At 41.6% G+C, this 24798-nt stretch overlaps 1 protein-coding gene across 6 annotated transcripts in view; it reads right to left on the reverse strand.

The window, feature by feature from the left end:
* The window catches only part of raly (RALY heterogeneous nuclear ribonucleoprotein), a 100600-nt gene that overhangs the window by 34474 nt on the left and 41328 nt on the right, over window positions 1-24798 (reverse strand). For all 6 annotated transcript variants that reach the window (XR_004212982.1, XM_031853447.1, XM_031853366.1 and 3 more), the window contains exon 3: window positions 3623-3969. Coding sequence is in view for 5 of the 6 variants with exons in the window: in XM_031853155.1 (XP_031709015.1) it covers window positions 3623-3969 (347 nt within the window). In the remaining variant the exon portion in view is untranslated. The remainder of the gene's footprint in view (window positions 1-3622; window positions 3970-24798) is intronic.

Below are 24798 nucleotides of genomic sequence, written 5' to 3' on the forward strand. Positions count from 1 at the left end.
GTTCAGAAAAAGATCGTGTTGACATTAACTTGAGTGACTATCAAGTCACGTGACCAGCGTATGAAAACCAATGCTATTGGTGGTCTTTACTAGTAGAACATTCAGCACAATGATAAACATCAACCATATACAGAAATCATTGCTGTATTTATTCCCTTTATTGCACAAAATCCACAACTGTCACTAGAAGCATTTTCTACTAATTTAAGTTTGTAGAAGCAGTTAAATGCTGTAATTAGGGGTATTGCGTGAAAGAATGTCTAACGCTCACTCCTTGCCTAAATCAGCAGGAGAAAAGCTAGTTAATGTTGGGTGTCAGCTGTTAGCAGCCAGTTGGCAGCACAGTCTGACAGCATAGCAACATTTGGAGCAACTAGGCCTATGATATTGTAATTCATTCCCATGCACGCTGCTCAGAGTAATAACAGTAACTGGCTCTTCTGCCGACAGCTCCGGGTCTCTCCCTATCACAGTCCTGCTGATAACAGAGCTAACAGCTAAGAAACATTCAGTTACATTATGGTGCTTTCAAGCTCCACACAGTAAACATGAGTATATGGGATGAAGGTAAATTACAACGTTATCATGCATGATGTGTTCAAATGTAATCTTGTAAAATGTAGTTTCTGGCAAGAAACTGGAACGAATACATTTATTTGAAGGTGTTTTCACATAAAATAGATATTAGAGAGAAAATGATGACCTGTTTAACTTCCTAACACTTAACACTTAACACTAGCTCTAAGCAGCATCATTTTAACTACTAAGGCCCCTCAGAAAAAGTTTAATTAAAACACATATTGAAATAGAAATGCAATCATTTATTGCCGTATCATTTGAATTGTGTATTTTTATGTAAATAACCACTAAAGATGACAATAAGTAAGTTAAAGAATAAAATTTTGAATGTTTGACATCCCCGTTGATTTTTCTTTTTCCATTTCAGACGAGTCTGTTTAGCGAGTGACACATATCTCACTGAGCAAGCTGCGGTATTTGATGCACCGGTAGTGAGAACGCGTTATTTTGGCACATTCTGATTCATTCAATACACTTAGACCCCCACATGCACGTGTGTTAGAGCACACACACTGCACTGAGAGAGATTATGAGAGAAACGTACTCGCAGCTCTGCTGTGATTGAACATAAAGCAGTTGAGGTCTTCACACCTGCTCGCCGACAACTCGTCTCTTCCCTGTCCGCTGGGGGAAACAGACAGACGGCGGAAAACACTCCAACAGAGTAAAGGCACACGGCGCTCAACTCTGATTTCCCCTCTGATATCTTATTGCGCAGTAACACAGAGGAAAGGTGGGGGAGAGATCGCATAAGTAAACACTCGAGAGGGAAACGGATGTAATGGCGCTCAGGGGTCGTCAAAGTTTCTGCGGTCGCAGCAAGTTCACTGAACTTCATTCTGGTTATTGCAAGACTGTATGCTCTGAAGACTCACAGGAGGCTGATCGCTCCACACCGCTGTGGTTCAGACACAAATTTACTTGAAGCCTGACAAGATTGAAATGTCCGCCAGGAGAGGCATGCCATGGTTTACGCGTGTGTGCACCTCCCTGTCTGTCCACGGCTAATCTTGCATTCTGTGCTGCAAACTGCATACAGGCTCCGTCGTTCATCCCGGATCAAGCTGAACTTGACAGGCGGACCGCAGGACAGAGCGCGGGACTCCGGTGGGTCGAGAGGAGGTGGACTCTGTGTTTGCGTCGTGGTGCTTGGTGCTCGGTGCTCAGGCACAGTCGAGGTTGATGGGACAGTGGTTTTCCTCCCGTTGAGTTTTTGGTGTAAAGATGTCGGATGCAAATTCAAAAAAATGCACTACAGGAACGTACTACTGTTTTTGTTTGTTGTGTTGCAAATGAGCAACAACTGAACTTTGTTGTGCATCCCTGTGTTGCATGATGACAATAAATGATCCTTCAATCCTTGTTTTTGAGTTTGACAGATGTGTATTTTATGACTCCTTACAGCCTATTAGTATCTGGGGGGGGGGAGCGGTGGCTTATCACATTTTGGGTTGTATCCCTTTAATCACACAATAAAGCAGTTGTCATTGCAGTAACACCTGGAGGAGATCTGCACTCTACTGAGTGCAGCCTTTTTCAAGGAATCCAGCTGCCGTGCAAGTTAAACAGATTAAACAGATCATGCATGAACCAAAAATAAAAACAGAAATGTTCTGCATCCTTTCATGTGCTGATCTCAGGTCTCATCAACTGCGCCTACTTATTTAGCATCAAAGTTGAAAATGTTTTCTGATGAAACACCAGAGACATTCTGAGGCTTTTGTTCTCAGGCTTTCAAAAGATGACATCTCAACCTGCTAAACCCCGAGGGGACAGTCCTGACAACTTCAAGTGTGAAGAGAAAGGTTCAGCTATATCTCTGGGATTTCTGTAGCCTGCAGTGTTCAAACAAGCAAGTGTGAACAGTGTAACTCAAACACAGCAACCAAGGGTAATGTTGAAATTAGAAGTCAATTGATTAGCAATTCACCATGGAATATTTTAACGGCAATTTTGATTAATTGTTTAAGTCTTTTATAAAACCAAAATGACGAACATTCGCTCAAATGTCTTTGGGTTTGGACTACAGTCAAATAAAACATGCGATTCAAAGAGGTCAGGATATTTTCCACTATCTTCTGACATTCTATAGACTTACTTGATTTAGTAATTAACTAATTAATTAGATAACTGATGAATCAATTAATTGAAACTAGTGCAAAGGCTATTTCACCATTTCACCACCAGTCACACAGTCATTTAGAAATTGTCATCTTCGTAAGAAGACATTTTCTGAGTTAGTGAGTTTTGACATTTTTAAAACCTTTGGAGCCCAGGAAATATACTTCTTTTTAATTAAATACGATTTTTCTGTTGTCTACAGATTTGTTTTTCCGAAACAGGACATACATAGTTTTGAAAAATGGAGCAAACCACGACTTAAACCATTTGAATGTCATAATGTGCACTCCAATTTCCATGTTGAAAATGAAACTTTATTATTTCCATCTGCAGGTAGAATAACCTCATCTTAAATAATTTGAGGTTAAATCAGTCAAACTTGAAAAAAGCCCACCTATTTTGGCAATCACACTTTTCTTTTCATGCTTTGTACGTAGAGCTGTAATTACAATGTTTCCTCGTACAACAGTTCGTATGAAATTGAACAAAAGTTATTTCTTATATGGTGCATTCTCCTGCGAAAGTATAGCAAAGCAAGCGATTGTTGAGTCTGTGCAAGCCACTGAAGTGCAGAACAACAAAACTACTTGGTTAAGTTAAATAAAGGATTGTGGTTTGGGTTAATATAAGTATGTTTGTTATGTAAAAGTGCATGTTTTACCTTATGCAGGTGGAGTTACATTAGTTACATAACAAAATAAAGGTAAAATAAATCAATGTCAACTTGGTCTCACACAGGACCTGATCAATGGCCTCCTGGGTGAAAGTCCTGTGTTTGTTTGACTCGTCCATCAAACCCCGCCTGCTCATTGTGTCAACTTTGTTGACTTCCTTGGCGATAGGCCTGTGCTTCCTGGCTTTTCATAGCTTTAACAGTGGATGAGAACAGTCTGATAATTCACAGAGTGTCACGTGGACTCACCCAGCGTCTGTCCGGCCAGCACCCTGCCGTTCTCCCCGATCACGGCCCCCCTGGCGTGCCTCTCGCTGGCGTACTGGATGAAGGCGTAGCCTTTGTGCACGGAGCATCCCAAGACCCGGCCATACTTGGAGAAGATGCTCTCCACGTCCGACTTCTTCACCACCGCTGTGTTGAGATTGCCGATGAACACCCGGGAGTTGATCGACTTTGGATCTGTCTTGTTGGTCACATTACTGGTCTGGACCTTCAGCGACATGCTGGAGAGACGGGCGAAAGAGGCGAAAGAGGCGAAAGAGGCGACTGACGAATGGATGGATCGGGAGGGAGAGATTCGGAGAGGTGGGGATCTGAAGAGAATACAAGAGAACAGATACTTGGGGTTAGCACAGCTGCAAACACTGAGACATTTGAGACTCAGAACTGAACACAAATCACCAAACCAGCTGGGAAAGCACGAGTCAGCAAATTACTGTCAACACAACAATGACAGTAGATGACTTTCTTTACAGAGCAAACTCATTGTTCATTCATGTTTCACACAGACGGAGAGACCTTGGTGCATACATACACGCCATGCTTTTGCAAGAATATGATAAGAAATAAGAAGTTGCAGTGTGGGTGTGTGGCCTCCTTGACAATTTTATGACCACGTAAAGTTCACTCAAGAGGTTGTGTTCTGTTAAACTCTCTTCCCAATCTACTGCAACAGAATCCTGCAAATCTTTAGCTTTCAATATTGGCACATGAAGGCACCACAACACACGTCTGAGCTGTACTCAAGAACTCAATCAAGCAGCAGATTTTTTTCTACACATACAAATATAATTGCTGGTACAACCCTGGAACATGTTTTAAACATTCATGAATGAAGAGCAGACAATTAATTCTATGACGTTTAAAGCAGGTAAGTCTAATAAGTGAGGTAGAATCTTTACTTTTACTCCAACCTCATTGAAACAGTATTCCCCTTAAATAGGGACTATTCACAATGTCTTTATTACACACAACCGGTGCGACTCTGATCACTAAACTCGGTATAAATAAGCCCTTCAATTGAAAGGAAAGCACCAGTTAAATCCAAATATCTCTTTCCGTTAAAGCAAGAGGGGAAGGAAAAACAACAACCGACAAGTTTGCTCTGATCAAAAAACTCTGCTGCTTCATCGCATGAGACGAGCTCAATCGATCACAGCGCAGGATTTGAAAAACAAATGAAGTTTTCATCTCCATCCTCGCTGTGTGCCAATTCAAATCCATCCACCTGCCTCATGAACACAAGCCGAGGAGACAGAGGGAGAGGGTAAGATGGGGGAGAGGAGAGGAGGAAAGGAAAGGTGAAACTAAGGAACGAGACAAGAGGTGATGAAGGATTGGACAGGAGCAAGAGTGATGAGAGAGGAGTAGGGATCAGGGGACAGGCGTCGGTTTTAAAAGATGTGGAGGGCTTTGAAAGAGGACAAAATAGAAAAATAAAAACAAGGCAGTTAAAGAACATTTGAGCCTCTAAAAGGGTTCAGTTGTTATACTTACATTTCTTAGTAAATGGCTTGTATACCCTCTAGTCAAATATTTGAGAATTATTAAAATCCACTGGGTGAATCCATGTTAATTGACATGAGCCCACATCATTGGTTCCGAACCTTTTGTCTTGTGACCCCTTCAAGTGATGCAATATCTACTTGTGATCCCACAGTGACTTTTCCATCAAAGATTGACTGATTTGAGATTTTTTGAAGAGGCCTCGCTTCAAATGTTATCAGCCCATCGGAATTGGAGTCTTCAGCCTCATAGATGGACAAAAAAGACAAGAACACAGGACTTTGAAGCAGGAGACTGGTGTTCACGTCCCAAAGTGTTACTGAGTTATTTTGATGTGATGTTTGTGACGGAATTTTCGTATTTCCTTGTTTATGTTTTACTAAGTTAACGTACTTATTTTAAGCCCAACCAGGATGCGTACACGTGCGCGTGTACAGGACAAGCTAAACAACTCGTGAAAAAGAAAACAGCTCCATGGCGCCACAAGATGTCAGAAACTCCACAGGAGCTTTCAGTTAATTGAAACTGATCACAACACTGGAAAATTTGCTTTTAAGCAAAACAAAAAAAAACTACACTAGTATTAAAAGCAGCTTTAAGAGCAACAGTTTCATTATGTCACTAGAGAATCACAGTTCCTAACAGAATCTCTTTCCCGTCTCACTGAGCTACTCTGATACTCAGATGAAATTGAACTGAAATAAAAAGCAGTTACATAAACATCACAGTACATCTCCCCACTGCTGAAGGAGCAAAGAAAGAGCGACAACCAAAGCATACGCTCTAAAACAAAACAAAATCAAATATGCAGTTTGAAAAGCATCCAAAAAAAGCCCCAAAATACCAAGACACTGAAGTGATCCCTGTAGTTACAAAATACGTATTTTGTGTGTGTGGGGGGGCACCTTCAGCTCTCTCTCTCTCTTGCTACTCTCAAACAGTATGTGGACAGCCATTTTAGCCATATGATTGATTCTGGTCTCCACTTTCACTTTCCATCTTGGCCAGGACGCTCTTCAAAAGACATTATCCTGGTTCGATAAAATAAAATAAAACAAATAGAACAAATATGTGACCACATATGAGTCCTTCCAAAACATTGGGTATTAATCTGCTGTTATAACAGCCTCCACTCCTCTGGTTTCAGGTTTCCCACCAGATGTTGGAGCCTTGCTGCAGGGATTTGCTTCCATTCAGCCTCAGGAGCATCAGGGTGGTCCAACACTGATGATAGATGATCAGGTCTGGCTCACAGTCAGGGTTCCAGTTCACCCCAGAGGTGTTGGATGGGGTTCGGGGCTCGGTGAAGGCCAGTCACGTTCAGCAACATCATTGAAACGCTTAAAACAAGTTGAGAGATTCATAGCAAGTCAAGTGTCAGCCGCCATCTTGTAGCTTCATGTCACTGGCTTCTATCGGAAATGACTTGCAGACCTTCGCTGTGTCGACACAGCATTACTGCATTGCTGCTCTTCTCTCTCTCTCTCTCTCGCCCTCATTAGAAATATCCAAGTCTGGGTTGGAGAGAATAAATATCTCTGATTCAACACTGCTGTGTGTGTGTGTGTGTGTGTGTGTGTGTGCGTGCGAGAGAAGAGAGTTTTGCTTTCAGACCTGCCTCTCAGGAAAAGTTCAAAGGTTAAAAAGTCAGGCCTGTGTGTGTGTGATTTGATGATCTCTATCCTTCTGACCTTCCCAGTGACAAATCCATCCCTAAACCTGATTGGTCAAACACTAATGAATCAAATCAAGCTTGGCCCTGAGGGACCCGTGCGTGTGCGTTTGTTTCAGAGGAACAGAATAGTGTCGATCCAGCAAATCCAAACGTGTGTGTGTGTGTGTGTGTGTTTTTTTTAAAGTTTCGGCATAAGGGAGTCGTTTAGTCATCGTTGCAAGTATTGCAGGGTGCTCACGCTGACTTACGCACACACACGCGATCGCATGATCCTGCTGACGGAGATCATAACCAGGTTTCTACTACGATTCCAGCTGAAGCGGTGACTGATCACAAAACGATAATTACAAAATCTCACAATCCTGCTTCATGTGCAGGCCTGTGCATTAGCATAAGAGGCTACTCAAAGATAATGAATAGGGAGCGCAGTAATAACCGAGCTTTACACAGAGCCTTTGATGGAAACAGTGAAAGACTTCCTGTGCCTCTGCACTAACGTTGGACCAAAATGTTAAAACCCAGTGATCTCATGCTCTATAAGCAAATTAGCTTTAAAAGCTTCCTCCTTCTGGGCTTCATGGTTTGATGATACTACATGCCTACTTTGTGGTGGCAATATACATTCCAGCTTTTAAAGTGAAATGAGCTTCGTATAATAGTCATATCTTTACCCATAATTACCATCAAGACTTCCATCTTCCTTGGAAATCTAGTTACTAAAATTATACTTAAAGATAATGTAAATGAATTAAGGGACATAATAGTAAACCAGAAATACAATTTAAAAGCTATATTTAAGATTTATTTTGTGATTCCTTTTATTCATCATTGAAAGAATAAGGAAATGGAATTGTTAACTGGCGAATTAAATGATCTGTTTTTACTTTGTATCGTTTAATGTTGAATTAAAATGCAAATGTAATTAATAGATTTATAATAGCCTTTTTAAATTGTATCAGTTTTTTCAGTGATCATAATTAAACTGTAATATTCTGCAATTATTCCGGCGGCACGCTCCAGGCTCCAGTGTTGCGGACTCTTGATTTCCGTCAGAAAGTGTACCATTTTTCACTTTGTGTACGGTTCACACTGCCGGTCGGCCTGAACATTTGGACCTGACCTGATGCCCTAAGTCTGGGCAAAACCAATTACTCCTCCGTGTCCTTGCTGCTGAGTTGCCTTTGAGCAAATCACCAACATCCAGTTGAAGTTGACCTTGTTCCTTGTCTAGCATAGCTAAATGAAATCACACTACACATAGTTGTGGTCCCCACTTATTCCTGTGTGTGTGTGTGTGTGTGAGAGATGATCATTCAGACAAGCTCGCATCCAATAACATTTCTACCTTTTGAGTCCAGCTTCAAGAAGAGCTAGCAGCCTCATGAGCCAAACTTAGCACTCAAATGAGCTTTATTTCCTGGGTTTTTAATTAAACTACAATTGCACCCCCCCCCACCCCCACTGCAGAGCCTCATATCGCAGCTTCTGTCTGTGATTTTGTGTCTGTAGGATTAGCAATTAGAGCTAACGCCATAGGGGACTGTGATTATACAGATTATACAAAGGCTTCAGGCCCGTTGGAACCATCACAATTGTGACTTCCCCCCCCACTTGAACACATTGACAAAGTTAGCATTGCATATCGTGATTAAAACAAGAATTAATTTGTACCGTCAGACTTAATTTCAAAAGTTACAGTTTAACATTTGGTCAAGAAATTCAGAAAAGATTTTTTGGCTAGTGAGCCTTCCGGCAAGTGCAGACTACATTTTACTGGGCATGTGTTGTACCCCAATGATATGAGAAGCGACGTCTCCTTTTTTAACCCTCCATGCCTTGTACATCGTTATCAGACATCGCGGGCCGTGACAAAACGTCGGTATTTGATGACCTGAGAACGAGACTGGGCTGATATTTAATGATCATTGTTGGAGGGAGCTCGATCCGAGACAGTCATTGCCAACGACTGCTTCGCTGTCATACTTGTGCATCCGATTATAAAGAACTTGAAACTTGAAAGAGAACGTGTGTTGCCTGCGTTCCTAGTAAAACATCTGCTGAACCAAAAGAAAATTGTGCCCGACAAGTCACCTTTCTGGGTGAATGTCACACAGATTATGAAGAACACTGAACTGCAGCAACACAGAAGAAAAGACTAGAAAACTTGACTTAAATCCGTCTGTTCTGGAGGTAAAACACAACATAAAAATGGGCTGTTGTCTGTGAATTATATTATCGATTGTAAATCTACAAAAATGTTCCCTTTGTAAGATGGTGTCCAAGAGGCAAAATGTCACCAAGGCTCATATCTGAACATATACTGGTGTTACATATGCATCCAGAGGAGATATTTGGCTGTAAACACAGCTTCCTGTTTTCTGCTTGCTCCCCGTTCTATGGTTGCATCTCTCTGTCATCATATTTTTAGGATGCCCATGTTTAATTTATCCAACTATGTACTTTTTTGCTTCTTTATTTCCTGCTTACTACATACGGCACACTGCTGAAGCCGGGGTTTAATATTTCAAAGGCCTGCAGATTGAAGTGGGCTCCCTGGATTCAACATCACAAGATCAACAATTCTGATTTGTGCCGGTTTTGCATTGAATTGCACATTGCGTTTGGAGATATTTCAAGCGGTTAGTTTGGATTCCTGTCAGCTACCAAATACTCTGCTACAATATCACACTGCAGAATAATCTTCATTTGTGGGCTCCAGAGAAATGCAGCTTTGACTCACTTTGTCAAAAAAACTTTGAGCTTGTTGCCGTTTCTAAAATGTGATAACTGATATTTAATATCACTCTCATATATAATCCTTAGATGCATGCAGCAAGTGAATGCCTACTTCATTAATAATGTGAAATGGCATTAGGGGAAATGTTGAAAACCAGTGACAGAGGTGAAGTAAGCAGGTTCAAGGAAAACATGTTCACCATGATCGTAATACATATCACAACATTACATATTGACGAGTGCTATAAACAACAACATTTCGTAAGAAAATATTTGGGATATGTAATCAGATTCCTGAGCGGGATAGCATGTCTCGCACATTAATGAACCTGATGTGTTTGTTTATCTTCTCCGGTACAATATGGAATAACGGATTATTGTTGGTTGAGACTGCAACTCATACGTCGTGACTAATGTCAAACGGACAAACTGCTACGGTCAGGACAAAAGCACATCGAACTAAATAATTCAGTTTCCATACAACTAACTGCACTCTCAGTTATGTTTTAAAGGAAACATATTTCCTCCCAGATTACAGTCGCAGTTTGAAACGGTTTGAAACATTTGGTTTGCAAATTGAAACAAAACAAAACGCTATGAAACTAATTGGTTAGGTTTAGTAAAAAAACATCATGATAGGTCTTACAATAACTACGAAAGTACTTGGTTAGTTTTAGGCAACAAAAATACTTGGTTATGTTGAGGCAATAAAAGTACTTGGTTCACATGGGACACAAACATCAGTCTCTTGGCTGAAAGCCCTGCATTTTTTTGACTCATCCACCCCCCCAACCTCCCAACCTCCTCCCTATTCCGACTTCATTTGAAACGCATTTGTGATACAACAAAAACAAGTGTAATCCATGACAAAGTTTTCCCTAAAAAACATTTTTCCCAATACATTTTTGGTTTATGGGAATAAATGTGTAGAAGACAGCATTGCTCGACTGACAGCTTTCACACCAGTCTAAATGAACTGATCCAAATGTGGCAAATTCACCAAAATCCATTTGAAACAAACCAAACCAAACAGGTATAAAAGCACCCTAAATGGTCAACAATTAAAGTAGCATATGTTTTGTTTTCAATTAATTATCATACCAAATACTGATCATGTACCTCAGAGAAGTACGGGTGCAGTTTGGGGGATATTGGGGAGCAGTGAGGATGAACTGATAGCGGCTCAGGCCTGGCAGGGAAACGATAATGTGAAGTACATCATAAAAAGTTGAGTTTTCAGCCTGGAAGACAAGAAGTGACTCCACCCTCAGCAACGGAAGGTCATTCCACCAGAGAGGAGCCAGCAGGCAGAAACACTTCATAATAATAAATAGAACAGACGAGACAGCAGCAGCTTTGGGATTCGAGTCGCTTCCATGTGCTTACAACACAAGATGGTAATACTGTGATAGACTGAATCATTGTGGGCACACAGTCAGTATTCCCAAAGCTAATAACGCTGATGCTATAGCGCCGAGGCAGTGATATATTCACATACTGCGCTGACGGCTGACCTTTCAAACTATAAGATAGCTTCTACTCCACATCCCCAGAAGTTTGCATGAAAAATAGAAGAAGTTTTTCTTTCTCTGTCAGGGGGGACCTGGCCTGACCTGATGGTGAAAACACTAAAAAACAATGGCAGACATACAGAAACTATTTTTCATGTTTTTATAAAATGAAAAAGACCTAGAGAGTGACAATAGAGGGGCAAACTGAAGTGATCTAGAGTGATTAAAAAGATGAAATGACAAAAAGCTTTCGATTGCAAAACCATTTCCCTTTCACTGATGCTAGAACACCTACGTTGACCTGCAGCTGGAAACAACTCTTCTTCTGAACAAAAGTTTGAAATACAGACATTTATTTGATCTGTTCTTTGTTTGTATCAACGGTCAAACTAACGCTCACTGTCATGCAGCCAAGGATCACCTCAAAGACACAAAACAGCATTCTTCATGCAAACAACCAGCCAAATAAAAGTATAAAACAACCGAACAAACCAATCAAAGCCAGTACTATTAGAGCAGATAACTTGTTTTAGTGCGCAGTTTATTCAATTCACAGACGTTTAGTCCCACTGAAGACAGTCATGAACTAGACAGCTCTTTGCAACTAATGTGCATTTAAGCGCATCTCATAGTTCCGTCGCCAGCCTGCAAGGGTCTGCCATGAACGTCTGCATGGAGCCCTAAATGTAGGATTGCTTGGGCAAATGTATGAACATGTTACTTAAGATGTTACTGACACTGCAGGCTTTCGGATCCTCGGTCAGAATTCCTCTGAGTGCTACCAAATCCTGGTTCGAGGTAAAGGATGAGGGTTTTACAGTCAAGGCCTCAAAGCTCTGAAACTCACTGCCTGAGTATCCAAGGCTTGCAGACTCAGTGACATAATTTAATGTTGGAATAGTCTTTTATTAATATACATCTACATTTTTATTAGAGGCAGTAGTCACTGTTCAATATTTACCGTGCAGTGGGTGAGAGAAAAGACTAGAGTCTACTGCAATCCAAAGCAATGAATCCTGCTTTTCAGGAGCTTTTAATATGTTTCTGGTGCTGCTTCAGACAGCTGTTGATTCAACTCTGTGCTAATGTGTGAGGCTGTTGTTGAAGTTACACTGTATTGCATTCGATTTTGCAGGTGTTCATATTGTGTTAAACCCTTGTGTCTGGGAGGAGGAACGTGGAACAGTTTTTGGACATAGTTAATGATCATCAACCAGTAGGAGGACGAGGCCAGCCACACAGCAGCATGTTGAGCTGGAGCAGCTCTCACTTGGATTCACCTCATCAGTGTCGTGCAGTAAAGGAAGAAGTGTAACATTTTGCCTATTCAGAACAGAAGTACAGGGGAGGACTGATCTGAACCGCCAAGAACATGGCATTCACCCTGTTCAACATTGTGTGAGAGTGTGTGAGAGAGAGGGAGGAGGAGTCAATGTGTTTGGCAGAGATAACAAGACAGACCTGTAGTATAGAAATGTAGTACAAGAAAGAAATAAGTTTCTTTCAAAATCAGAAAAAAAACAGAGAGAAAGACAGCGGGACAGATGAGAGAGAGGGGGGGAGAGAGAGAAACTAAATCATGGTCATTTATTTACAGCTGATGTCATTGTGTTTGTGTGTAATGTTGAATATTTGACCTTCAAGTATTAACTGACCTTCAAATTACTAATTTCTCTCCCTTCTCCCTCAAACATGCATGTTTGTACTTGTATACTTGACAGGGTCCTCATTGACAAAACACTCAATATATGGTGGGGGGTGCAACGGATCACAAAACTGACAATTCGGATTGTATCTCGGTTTTGAGTCATGGATGGGATCAGCAGAAATAAATGGAGCAAATATAACTTTCAGAGACAGCCGATGGGCCAAAACAGAATTTGTAGTTATTGTTTTGTCTCTAAAGTATGCATGTGAAAGAAAGCGTATATTCACGCCAACCATTAAGCCTCCACCCAGTGACACACAGCTCCCCATCATTGCTGCTTGGAATTCTTTTTAAACCCTCATTTCCACTGTGTTCCGTTTGTATTGGCCAAGACCCTCTGACACAAACAAACACATACGGACACAGAGTTATTGCTCGAGGTAACAGAGGTGTCAAAAGGATGAAATCAGATCCATGAAACGTACACAGACATAGACACTCACACAATCGGGTTCTTGGTGTGACGCATAACTGAAAAATTGAGCTGGAAGCCCTCGAGCTACACTGCAGGCTGGGCTGGCACACACACACACACACACACACACACACACACACACACACACACACTTGAACATACACACAGGACAGCCGTGAAAGCACAAATAAATCCACATGAAAATTCACACACAAACACATTAGAACACCACACACATCAAGACTCTGACTCAAGGAACTCAGACTGGAAATGATAAGAGGACAGAAACACTCATACACACCCACACACCTCGGTCAATAATGGTTTGGCTTAGATGATGATGATCAACAGACCCTCTTACCTGTCATAACCAAACTGATGGTGATGGTGTGTGTGTGTGTGTGTGTGTGTGTGTATATATACTGTATATGGTGCCAATACGTCACTAGAAACAGCACAGCAGCTGTAATATTTTTGTCTGGTTTAAGATGAATGACTCACTAGTACATGGATGATTATATTCATTTGTCATTTCTAGAGACATTCTTCTGCAATAACATTAAAATATTGGCATTGATCTTGAATCAATTACAATAGATTACAATAGATACTCTACTGGTGTGGCCATTTTTTTTACTTTTGGATTCAACTCTCTGATTTCTCAACAAATTATCAAATAAAAGTTGTCAATAAACTCTTGCAATACTTTTGTACATAAAATGTAGGAGAAAGAAACGTCATTGCATTCAGGCTGGTGCATTACATCTGTAGCCCCTTCTCTCATCTCTCTCTCTTATCTACGTCCATATCTTTTAGTCTGTTGGTTTCTCTCTGTAGCCCTGTGTTTGATCTGCTCCCTCCTCGCTGTCGCCTCCTTCTCCCCTCTCTCTGACAGATCAGTGCAGAGCCAACTGAGTGTTGCTACTTCAAGTCCCTGCAGCCTACGAGTCGTATTCATGTATTATCACCGAGATTTGGTGAACTGAGCAGAGAAACGTGGCTTTAGAGTTCAGAGAGAGAGATCTATCAATCCATCTGTTATGAATACAAAAAAATTGTAATACCTCGATGATCCATTTGCACACTTTTGCTGGTTAAACTTTTTTTTAAACGCCAAAAAATATGGATTGAAGCAAAATATTTTGTTGGATAAAAACGTGAAATTATTACGACTTTATTTTTCTATTCATTTTGTTTTAGTAAAATACTAATATTAGTGTAGCCCGATTTTTATCTCCAACTCTGCAGAAATATTGTGTTTAAAGTGAATAAATAGGACGTGTAGGTGAAGGTGTAGGTCTCACTGTCTGTTCTCCACAGACTGACAGTCTACGCAGCCCTTCTTTGGCTTTCACATCTGACATTGGTCGAATTATACCTTTCATTTCTGGGTCCACTTTGTTGTTTGGTGGTTTGTTTTCCTTGAGACAAAGTGAGCTCCATAAAAAGTGCATTACAGTCTTTCATCACAAAATAAATCCCGAATGCTTTGAAAATCACAGTGACGATGTATATTTAATTTTAAAGCAGCTTTAAAAAAGAGAAAAAAAGATTGATCCAATTTTGATCATTTCTTAACTTCAGGCCATTCTTTTGATTAATTTTACAGTGTCACCCAAAATAAAACCTCTCTAAAACAAGCGCAATTAACTGGTAGAGTATAGCGACACTAATCGGCTTACAATACAATCTTTGCACTTTTTGTTTTAATTATTTTTCTGACACTGCCAAAGTGATTTTCAACAACTTGATGGTAAAATTGCCTTCAATTTCACAACCTGCAAAGAAAGCTGAAAATTGGGATGTGGCGCTTTGAGGTTAGACAAGCAAACTAATGACCAAAAGGTCGCCAGTTTGACCCCAAGACTGCCTTCTAAACGGTGAAGTGAACAGCCAGCGACCTGCTGTAATGTACCACAGCTGAGACCCCGTTGAGTTGGGCACTTAACCCGCCACTGCTCAGTGGCCCATGCATCAGACTGTCCTCATATGTATATGTGTAACTGTGTCAGTGTGCTGAGACAGATTTTCATCTTTGCATTGAATTAAAGTCCATCCGGTCATATAAAATGAACCAACATGATCAAACAGCTTTTCCTTCCTGCCGTGGATTAACACATGAAATCAAACTCAAACTATTTCTGTTCCGTCATCACACAATGTAGATAAAAGTCGGTTTGGTTTGGTCATAGCACTAATTTATCCACAGTCTGCTTAGAAATGTGGTTATAGGAACGATTTTTCAAGTGCAGACCAAGAAGCCATTTTTGAGACCGCTTGAACGACGATGTTCTGAGGGTGGATCCAGTCGAACTGGAAGAAGAGCCACACAAACATGTCACGAGAAAGTTAAGAAAGAAAGAGCAGAGAACTTTCAAGCCTCAGAACGATACTGCGAAGTTCCTCCCATCTATAGATGAATCTCCATTTATCTTGCAAATGTCAAAACAAATGTCACTCTTGCTTCCTGGCGATCATGATAAACAGCCACCTTTGATGGATGAAGGACTACCAGAGTGGTAAGCACATTGGAACAACAGAAGCCTGGAAAGAGACGAGCGGGGTAAGAGGAAGAGGGGACAATCTAACTCTGGTTTGGACTCCAACAAAGAAACCCAGTGTGAAAGCAGTGCTCAGTGACACCAGCATTTATAGAATAAAACAGTGTGCTGTGCTTTCGCATAGAGTTCAAGTTTGATCAGCTTTGACATTAAGATTTGCGTCATTGACCTTTTGCAAAGCGTCTCGACCACGCTGACCTTCGAGGGAACACAGAACCGGTGAGTCTGAAGTGGTTGTTGTGTAAGCTGTGTCCCACCATCACATCTTATATAACGAGGTTCTGCTGAAGGAGAAGTAATGCCAGATAGATTTTCCTCTTCATATCAATTTTGCTACAAATGGAACAAAACACAACCAAGCAGCCACTGCACAACTAGATGTCACTACTAGCGTCCAGAATCTTTTGCCAGGACATGCAAATTAAATTTTCTCCAAAGTGGAGGATGATTAGGGACCAACCTGGTAACGATAAAGAGGAATCACATAATTAATGAGATGAATGGGATGAATTCACTCATAGAGCTCATTTTCAGCACAGGATTCAGGATTCTTACAACATCAGGGCTTTTATTGGTGACTCCAACAGACCTGATGACACACACTGTTGGCTTCATCCCAATTGATTCCTCCATTCCCACACAGGGCAACATTAGCTGTCTCCATTGCTTCCACAGGTTGCCTATAAATCATTGCCACGCAGGCCAACGGGCAGTAATAGAGACAGATAGTCTCTCGTAGACTGCATTAATGAACTGTTGTTCCTGGAACCAGGACAGCCGATGGACGGATCGATACGGCATTGTTTCCTGCCCCGCAATCACCGCAGACCTGTAATTAGTTCAGTGTCGGCTCAGGTAGGCAATTAATAAGAGGGCACTTCAGGCAATTAACGAGTAATTAAACAGCGATTTCAGAGATCTTCGAGAATGAATTTTTCCGCCTTCATTCAGTTGACTGGAGATTTAATTCACTGAATCTGAAGATGGTGCAGAATATGTAACGTCCCGCTACAAATGAGATTATGGATTATAAATGTTGTAAGCCATCTGGTTTCATGAAAAGTTGACTGAATGATCTCAGAACTTGCGGCGAGTCATGTAACATTAACACAAATGTACAAAGACTCGATGTTCTAATGGATTACACAACATAAGCTATCTGAGTCAAAAAGAGTATCTCTGATTGTTTTGCAATGCATTTCATATTGAAAAAATAATTATGCCCCAACTCTTCCTCCCCCTGACTTTCTCCCCCCCCTCTTTCCTTTCCCCCCCCCCCCCCCCCTTCTCCCTCTTTTAAAACCCCTCCTCTCCTCCTCCTCCCCTCCATCTCAGTGTTTCCTTCCTTCCTTGTTCTACAGATGATGAACGACTGGTTGTTCCACTCATCCATCTACTGGGCAGCCTCATCTATCTATCCACAGCCTGCTCACACACACACGCACACACACACACACACACATACACAACAAAGAAACACACAAACATGTACAGTGAAACACACAACAGCATGAACCCCCATACACACACGCACACACACACACTCAAGGTGTCTGCGAGAGAGAAAGATGAAGTGTAATTTGAATGGGTTCAGCCCTGTGCACAAGCAAATACACACACGCCACACACACACACACACCCTCCCTTAGGGTGTGTCAGTACAGCTTCTGATTAAAGAGCCTCTATAGAAAATCAATACCTCCTTCATTGCAGCCTTACCTCTCTCCATCTCGCTCTCTCTCCACCTCCGTTCCTTTCTCTCCATCCAGGCCTCATCCCTCCAACTCTCCGCCTCCCTCCCCCTCCCTCCGCCTCACCCATGTGCATTATTGTAAACGCAACAAGGCGCCTCACATAATGTATAAAACCTGACACCACAGAACACAGTGGAATCGATGGGGGGGATCAGTTCAGTTGTGCAGTTCAATTGATTCAATACTGAGCGTGAAGCGTGAAGAGAGGCAAGTTGTCCAGAAAACACCGACACATTATTATTATTATTATTATTTCACATGTGTCATGTGAAATAATTTTCTTTCCATTTTAATTTGAAGAAATTGATTCATAGTTTGGCACTGTGAGAAAGAGGCCGGGGCTCAAGCGAACGCACACACGCACACACACAATGACATCATACACATTGGAGGTAGGTTTGGATCTGGGGGCGTGTTTAATTTATCCACCCACAGCAGATTAAGGTCTGAGCTGTTAAAATCTGTCCTCCCCAGGCTTGCCTGCTGAAATAACAAGCACTCCTACACACCCTGCATCAATAGTGATAATGGCCACACAGCATGTTTTTCCCCATACAGTATTAAGAGAATACAATGTGGTTTTAGCTGGTGGAAATGTGGCTGGAAACTGACATTCAGCAGCGTTATAGCTAGACAGTAAAACTATCATTTAAGGCTGGAGACACGTTTTGCTTTCCTGCAGCTGAAGCTAAGGGTCAGATTGTTTTATGTCCTTGTCTTAAATCAGACATGGGCCTGTAAGCTCTGCAGCTGTCTTACATATCTCACATCAACCAGCTGTTTCTGTGCTGGAGGCTGATTTGTGTCATTTCAAAGTCAGTTCATTACGGGTTGTGTTGCTCCGACTTAATCAGCATGTTTCACTCAAAAGCTCAGCCGTCTTTCATCTGATGCACATAAAGCAAACATCATGAAAAGCTTCCTGAAGTTAGACACAAATAACCAACAGTGGTTCATCAATTATTTGTGGATGGTTACGAGCTTCACATCACTGAACCTCGTTGGTCGTACTTCAGGTTTAAACTAAAGGCATAACCGGGGATATACTGATCTGACTGTTTCTACCCTGACAGCTAAACTCTGCATCAGCTGATACACAGTCCTAATATGATACTGGTGCTTAATTTGAATGCTTAGCGTCTTATCAATTAGCCTTCAGTGTTCACAAGGAACATAGAGTTTCTCCTCTTACCATGCATACGGTCTCTTTTCAATATAAACTTTTAAGAGAGGTTTACTTGGTTTTTGGTTTTAGTATACGCAGGTATACGTTTTGGTCAAAACAACTACAATGTGCCATAACTGCAATTAGTAAAGTGCGGAAGTTATGTAACAAAACTATTCACTAGTCTCACACTGGACATGAATACAGGTCTCCTGGGTGAAGGTCCTGTATTTGTTTGACCCAACAAAATGCAGCAAAACTACTTGGTTAGGTTTAGGAAAATACGGTGGTTTGGGATAGAATTGGTACGTTTGTAATGTAAAATAACTACGCTTGCTACACAACTGCCGTTTGTAAAGTCCAGATGTTATGTAACACAACTATGCCCTTCTTGCTATTAAGTTTTGTTTCAGGGTTCAGAGTGAGTTGAAAGCCCGGTGCGTCTCTTACAGACGCTAAAGGGTTCAGACGCCGAGGGGCACCGACCAAGCCGCGGTACTCGACGCGTTGTGAGTGAGAACGGGTTGTGTATCCATGACCCATTGTGATAAAATGTTGATATACTGTATTTTTGCAGCGTTGACATGCAGCAATGCTGGAAGTAGCAAAGGGATTCATCCTGACACACAGAGGCCCATCAAGACCTTACATAGAGAACAATGGGTGTGATGTTGTGCCCCAAATCATATGCAGCCAGTGGATGTCACCCTTGATACTATGTGTGATTGTATAATTTTGTCATGTATGCTCTTGAAAAATGTTTCTAATTACATATGAATGATTAATGTGGGCGCTGATAATTGCTGTAAAATTGCATCTCTGCCATTGAGTTCCAATTTACCAACATGGGGCTGTGGATTTGACTTGTGGTCTAATGCAGCTTTTTCTTTGTTTCCTTCCGCACCAATCACACACACTAAAACACAACTACAATTCATTTTCTGGTACCCTAACCCTAACCAAAACCGCTACCAGCCTAATCCTAACCCTAACATTAACCTAAACTTAAACTTAAACCCCACCCCAACCTTAACCAAACCTTAACTCAAGTCTACACCTTAAAACGTAATGATTTACGATGTGGGGACGTGCATTTGGTCGCCTTGAGGAAGACGACTCCCCAGACCATGACTGATTTATGTCCTCACAAGATGGGTAAAACACACCCGCACGCACACAGTATTACACAGTGTGGACCTGTTACAGCAACATGCAGCAACACTTGAATACTAATGAACAACTTATAAGGGTCTGTTTGCACCGCCTGTTCAATCGAACTTCATTTACACGTACTTACCATTGACACACATAAACCCATAGCATGTCTGCCACAGGGGGATACCTTGGATTCAATTTACTCAGAATTAAAAAACAAACACACGCACTCTTAAAAACCCACGTTCTAGTGCTACCTTTATCATATTTTCACCACCAATCATACACAGTGAAGTGGAATCTATAGAAAGACTCTCTCCTCTCACACACACGCGGATCAGTGTCGGTCTAAATGAATTGTCATCGGCAGCCGATCCCCTCTCATCCCTCCTAACCAATTCATTTGCAGTCTACTCCAATCAAACCACAACTGGACGTGCGAGGCTATGCTCATCAGCTGCTTCATATTCACATCAGCAGAGCGCAGCACGCGTCTCATTCTAATTCATGTTTAATTTGAGCTTGTTTTTTGTCTGCACTGGTCAGGCCTGAGGGGGACGGAGGAGTTCAGTTTGTGGCTGGTGAGAAGAAACTTGCTCTATATTATGATATTGCGCAGTATATATTAGGATGGAATTATTGTGAGATTTCCACGTTGAGAGTCATGTCGAGGCAATAAATACTTTTAACCAAATTAATCCAAATTGTGGAAGCCGCCGGGTTGGAGCTGCAGTGCCGACGGCACCAACGGTCATAACCTGAGGTGGAAGTGAAGAGATCCACGTGACTCTGCAATGGTCAGAGCTAGTGATGTAGTAATAAATATCCACAAAGACCAGTTATAGTGGGCGGGAATGACCGGTGCTCGACACCTCGTGTCCTAAAGTGTTGTGGTTTTGTTGCCTAAACCTAATGTTCATATTGTTGCCTAAACTTAACTTCACATAGTCATTTCAAGAACAAGAATAAACCATGAACCATTTTTCCTGAACCAAACTACGTGGTTTCACAGTGTGTTTATCAGAGCTTGTTTGCTGTAAACGGTTGCCTGCTGCTGCTGCTGGAAACGAGGCTGATGAAAGCGACAGCAAATGTGCCATTAAACCAAAACTATGAGCTAAAGGAGGCTAAAAAGCTCAGTGGAGCTGCAGAGTTGGAGATAATAACTCGGTGGGTGTTGGCAAAAAACGAGAGCTACCTTCCCAGTAGAAACCCTGAGTCGTAAATTGAACCGGCATCACTGCAGTTGAGTGTTTCTCTGCTGTTTATTATGACCATCAACCATCCCTGACAGAGTACAGCAACTGTTGCGCCAATAGATCATTTCTGATTAACGTAGCTCACCGACTGACTCTCTGAGACCATAAAAACAGCCGACTCCAGTAGCCAAGTTGTATCCAACACAGGACTAGAGACTGTTTTCAGACTGTACTGAGGTTACACAATGACAAGTAGTAGAGACAAACTCGGAGATATGTCACTGTCGGGTGGAAATGTCTGTTTGTAAAATAATTGAATTGTTGCATCGTCAAAGTTGTTGGATACTTGCATGTGTCATTCTATAATTAACATTTTAACAAAATCAAGCTCGAATGGAATAACAAGGTTTATTTTACCAGCAAATATTTAAATACGCGTGTTCTCCTTCATTTATCAGAACAACCGCACCTGAGGTTGTAAGTGCATTGCACCTGCACGCTAGCTTCTTAGGCTAGTCCGCTAGTCCCTGGGAAGTGGCGAAGTTCCAAGCCAAATGAGAGCCGGCTGTCACGGCTCCTCCTGGAGGAAATGTGCTTGACGAAGTGTTAAAGTATTTGCAGTTCATTGTGACACTGTGGGCAACAATGCCTCAGACAAAGCCAGACGAAATCGCCTCTTCACTGTTGACCCTCAGCTCTGCTGTGAAGGACAGTTCATTCAAGATGGAGGCGGGATGGAGCGACAGGGTTTTGTCGACAGTATGAGATGGAAAGTTACACGATTTAGCCACAAGCTCTTATTAACACTTTTTATTACTTAAATATGAGTAAAAAAACACAGAGAGACGTAGAGAGTCACCAATAGCATAGATTTTTGAAGATATTTAAATTACCAAATAGTGAGATGTGAGGTTTCCGCCCGACAGCGAAGAATTGCTTTCAGTTGGTGATGAAGGGAGCAGACTGCCTTGCTCGAGGGCACTGGGTGGGTAAGGAACGTTTCTATTGGTCTAATTACTCTGTGTAAAAATTAAAGAATTATTAATTGACCAACTTGTTAGAACTAAGCTAATACAAGGTTATTTCATCATTTATATTTAAAAAGTTAACTTTTAGTTAACTATAGCAAGTTTTAATTTAATGAATGAAAAATGTATAAAACGTTTTGAAATAAAACTGCAACAAATCCAGTAAACTGATGTAAGAATAAATACAAGACTGATGAAATAATACGTCTCATAACGTATTGCTTCATTTAAAAGTGAAAACTGTTCATTTCATTTTACACACACACACACACACACACACACACACACACACACAGCTGCAGTCCACACACACTACTTGTCAGTGTTGTTTGCATATTGCATGTACTGCAGCTTCTTTGTCATCGGTCTCAACATCCCCGCCCAAACTGAGGCTGGATCTGCACTAATTAGACCCAAACAAACAAATAACAACAGACGAACGGAGCTGACAGCGGGGCTGATGGGAGCTCACAGCCCGATGACGGCCCATATTTTAAGAAATCCTTTTATAGACTTCTTAGCGTGCGGATAAGTTATGCAAACAGTGTCACAGACAAAAGATAAAGGCAACTTCACACAGAATCAAACACACACGCAACTTTTATAACCTGTATTTACACAGAAAAGAAGTCGACGTTCATTTTCTTTGGACCACATGTTTGAAATGATGCTCATAACGTTCATCATTGCTTAATTTAGAGCTGTAACAAGCCCTCGCACACCAACCCAAAGTGAGCTACAATCACTAAACCCAGTGTACGTAACTGTGATGGTGGGACTCTGGTTTCTCATTTCAAAGTTTCTGTCAAACGATACCCTCAACAAACAGCTTGGTTTATCTTTGCGCATCCACGAGAGTCATGAGTGTCCGACGCGGCCTTTTACGGGCGTTATTTACTTACTATGTTTTGTACGTTAATAAATCATAATTATTTTTAAATACATTTTCCATTTCAGACGAGTCAGTCTGGCTATCGGGGCAAGTGCAACATCTCAGCTACTTCCCGGAAGTGCAAGTGGCTGAACTGGTTTACAGGATCTAGTGTGGTCCAGTTTCCTGTTTATCCACACTGCAAAACCACCATTCCCCATTTACCTCTCGTTACATACGTGCAGATAGTTTGTTTCATTTCGACCACTTATTTCTTTCCCTCCACCCTAATGCAACGGAGATGAAATACATTTTGTTTGTGGTGCATATCGCTTGAAGAACTCATTAGCAGTGTCCCTTTTACTTTTTATATTTCCTTCCTAAGATTATAAACCAACCGAGAACTTGTACATCTCTACCTGCCAGTGTCCGTAGCCACGTTGGCTACCTGTTTCTGCCTCTGTCCTCTCTCTTTATCTCTTCCTCTCCACCTCTCTTGATTGTCTCGGTGTTTCTCTCCGTCTTTCTTCCCGCAGGAAGACAGGAAAAAAAAAACACTGCGATAGCGGGACACGGCGGCTCGGGCTCCTGCCAGCGGCTGCAGACTGGCATTTCAGCTGATTGGCACTGCGGGCGGTAAACACTGCAGCACGTGCAGGATGTTAATGGGAACCACAGCCCGGGGATGCACTCACATACTGGACTGTGTGTGTGTGTGTGTGTGTGTGTGTGTGTGTGTGTGTGGGTTTGGTGGCTATTAGCATGCAAGACTTCCATTCTCCATGCTGGCATTTAAAAATCATTAAAATGTGTGTTTGTATCTATGTTACCACGGGCAATACATATTGATACACACACTTACTTTCTCTCTCTGTGTGTCTGTTTGATTAATTCCGGATTAAATCCCTGCACTCTTTGTCAAACTCAATTATCGATCAATCTATCATGTACAGAGGCCTTTCACAGTCAATGTCGCAGGTTTGAATCCCGTGAGGAGAAAGTTAAAGAGAAACCTCAGTTACGTACTTTCTGAGGAAACCGACTACTGGTCATTGATCCAGTGGTGGAAAGCAACAATGTACTTTGACTAGAGTTCTGTATGTTGGAGGTACTTACGGCTTGAGTATTGTTATTTCATGCTACTTTATACTTCACTTTCACTACGGGAGATATTCCACTTTTTACTGCACTACTTTTTTTTCTCCTTTCAAAACATTCAAACATCATTTTATTTAATTATTATGGATTTCTTTTGTTTTTAAAAGACGTATTTGTGCGATTTATTTAAGCCTTTCATTGTGGACATGGTTCACCAGTGCGTGTGATATCCATTTTTCGTGCAAGAAAGCCAGCGACACGAGTAAATTTCCATGCATTACATGCAGACGTCATTTAAAAATAAAAGTCTTCACAGGAAACAACTCAGTTAGGTTTAGGCAGCAAAACTAGTTGGTTAGGTTTAGGAAAAGATTGATGTTTGCGTTACAATAACTATGGAAGTGACTTCACCAAAGTAGGCGAGTTACGTGAAAAAGCATCAACGTTGACTTCTCGTTTCATACGCTGAACAAACGGCGCTCTCCTGGCTGAAAGATCTCCGTTTGATGGACCGTTCCACCTCCCCTCACGACAGCACTGTGTGGGCTTCAGACTGCCTCCTTCAGGATCTTGTGGATAACATACAAAATCATTTCGTGGGATATCTTCAAATCTTCAAAAGCATTCCTTTTCGCAGGCATAGCTACGAATGCTGGATGACAGCAGCCTGCATGGTGAAGTGATGTGGCACCATTCTTGACTACTGGTCGAGGACGCGTACTGCGATGACAAAGTGTGATGTTTTGAATGCCGATTCTTCA

Source organism: Anarrhichthys ocellatus, unplaced genomic scaffold (genome assembly GCF_004355925.1).
Source record: "Anarrhichthys ocellatus isolate YVR2014 unplaced genomic scaffold, GSC_Weel_1.0 scaffold1, whole genome shotgun sequence".
NCBI classification, from domain to species: Eukaryota; Metazoa; Chordata; class Actinopteri; order Perciformes; family Anarhichadidae; genus Anarrhichthys; species Anarrhichthys ocellatus.